Genomic DNA, 1923 nt, shown 5'->3' with positions numbered 1-1923 from the left:
CCTCTCTGTGACGGCAAGGGAAACTATGCAGCGTTTCATTGCGTACCTGCTCACACGTAAGTTATGATAAAAATTGCCTATAAATACTTGTTTAACATTTTTCTACCTTAACAATGACCTTCTGATGGTTACAGCTGCTTCTGTCAATCTGAAGATGGCGAGAGAATTTTCGGCGAAAGACTTAATTTGGGCGCCACCACCATGCAAAATATGCATTGCGGTAATTATATATTTATATCAGTTATTCAGTCTCACTCGTGTTATCAAACAGTGCGCACGCGTTCAAGCGGAATCGCGCATCCCCACCCAGCGTAACGTACATTACCACTGGTTCCTAAACTTTTTACTATTCTCGCGATGCTCACATGCACAAGATGCAAAGTCGAATTCAGAGAGGGAGCGCATTGCAGCTCCTGTCAGGGACACTTTGACTTTCCCTGTGCGGGCATAACGGAGAACGGGTATCGAAAGCTGGGTGACAGGCGCAACACGTGGAAGTGTGCCACCTGTAAGGTTGCCGGAAACTCCAGTCCACGTCCGGGGTCATCTAAAGCCTCCGTCCCAGTCGACCTTGAGAAGGTGATGGAGGATTTGAGGTGCCTGACATTCCAGTTGGCTCCACTCCCATCGATGATTGAAACAGTTAAATTAATTCAAACAGACCTTAAAAGCTTAAAAGCAGACATCACTGACCTGAAATTATTGAAGACTGACATCGCCGACGTAAAAGCCTCAATGGAATTTGTTCAGTATTCCGTGGAAATGCTTACAGGCAAAGTTAGTGCTTTGGACAAAGAAGTGCAGGAGCTTAAGAAATCTAAAGACGACTTATCTATCCTGCAGCGGCAAGTGAGTGATCTTAGAACGGTAGCTCAGGAACAAGATCAAAGAGCTCGCATGAACAACATGGAAATAAAGGGGGTTCCAATGACTAACTCGGAGAACTTATTCTCATTAGTTACGAACATAGGCAACCTCATTCAATGCCCCATTACAAAAGACCAGATCAATTACATCGCAAGAGTGCCTTCGCGTGGCAATAACAGAATCAAGTCGATTGTGGTGTCGGTTCTTAATCGATACCAAAAAGATGATTTCGTTGCGGCAGCCAGAAAACTCACAATCACAGCAGCCGACCTGGGGCTACAAGGTGGTACGAGGATATTCATCAACGATCACCTCACTGTTGATAACAAAATTCTACTCAATAAAGCAAAGGCGCTAGCGAAGGAAAAAAACTTTGCCTTTACTTGGGTAAAGGGTTCAAAAATCTTTATGCGGAGAAACCCGACCTCACCAATTATTGCCATCAGAACCGAAGCCGACCTAAAAAAACTGTGCACTTAATAATTAGTATCAAGTCAGTATACGTAGATTTATCTTGCCAAACAAATTTTTGTCTCACGCATTATTGTAAGTATTATAACATCTGCACGAAAAGTTTGAGAACCGCTGTCACACTATTCCACTCGCACCGCGCGAATTGTTTTCTTGAAGTACCCGCGCATGGGTATCTCGCTCGATACTATTCATTCCATTGCATGCTATTTACACATATTTACAATAATTTACACACTACCTTCGCCGCTAAACATTATTACTCACCTTCAAATCGCACTTCACGCGCACTTTATAACAATAGCTTATATTTATGTTTTTCCTGTGCTATAAGGCTTTTTATAGTAACCACTCAGTCGCTAAAACTTTTTAGATTAAGATGTCCTCGATAAAAATTTATTACCAAAATGTACGCGGTTTGCGTACAAAAACAGGGGATTTCTATAGAAATATTTGTCTTAGTGACTACGATATAATATGTCTTACAGAAACATGGCTAATTGAAGGTATTAATAACAGTGAGCTATTCGACCATCGCTACTTGGTATGGAGGAGGGATAGGGATTACGAGGCTAGGGACCAGAC

General features: G+C 42.3%; 1 protein-coding gene across 1 annotated transcript; it reads left to right on the top strand.

Moving 5' to 3' along the window:
* Positions 1-271: 271 nt before the first annotated feature.
* Positions 272-1916, top strand: LOC106126076 (uncharacterized). The gene has a single exon (XM_013323544.1). It carries the CDS (start codon positions 358-360, stop codon positions 1345-1347), a length of 990 nt encoding a protein of 329 aa, XP_013178998.1. The 5' UTR covers positions 272-357; the 3' UTR covers positions 1348-1916.
* Positions 1917-1923: the final 7 nt, after the last annotated feature.

The sequence above is a fragment of the Papilio xuthus genome, unplaced genomic scaffold (assembly GCF_000836235.2).
Source record: "Papilio xuthus unplaced genomic scaffold, Pxut_1.1 DF825169.1, whole genome shotgun sequence".
Lineage (NCBI taxonomy): Eukaryota > Metazoa > Arthropoda > Insecta > Lepidoptera > Papilionidae > Papilio > Papilio xuthus.
Note: the sequence above shows the minus strand (reverse complement) of the source record. Positions and strands in the feature narration are given on the sequence as shown.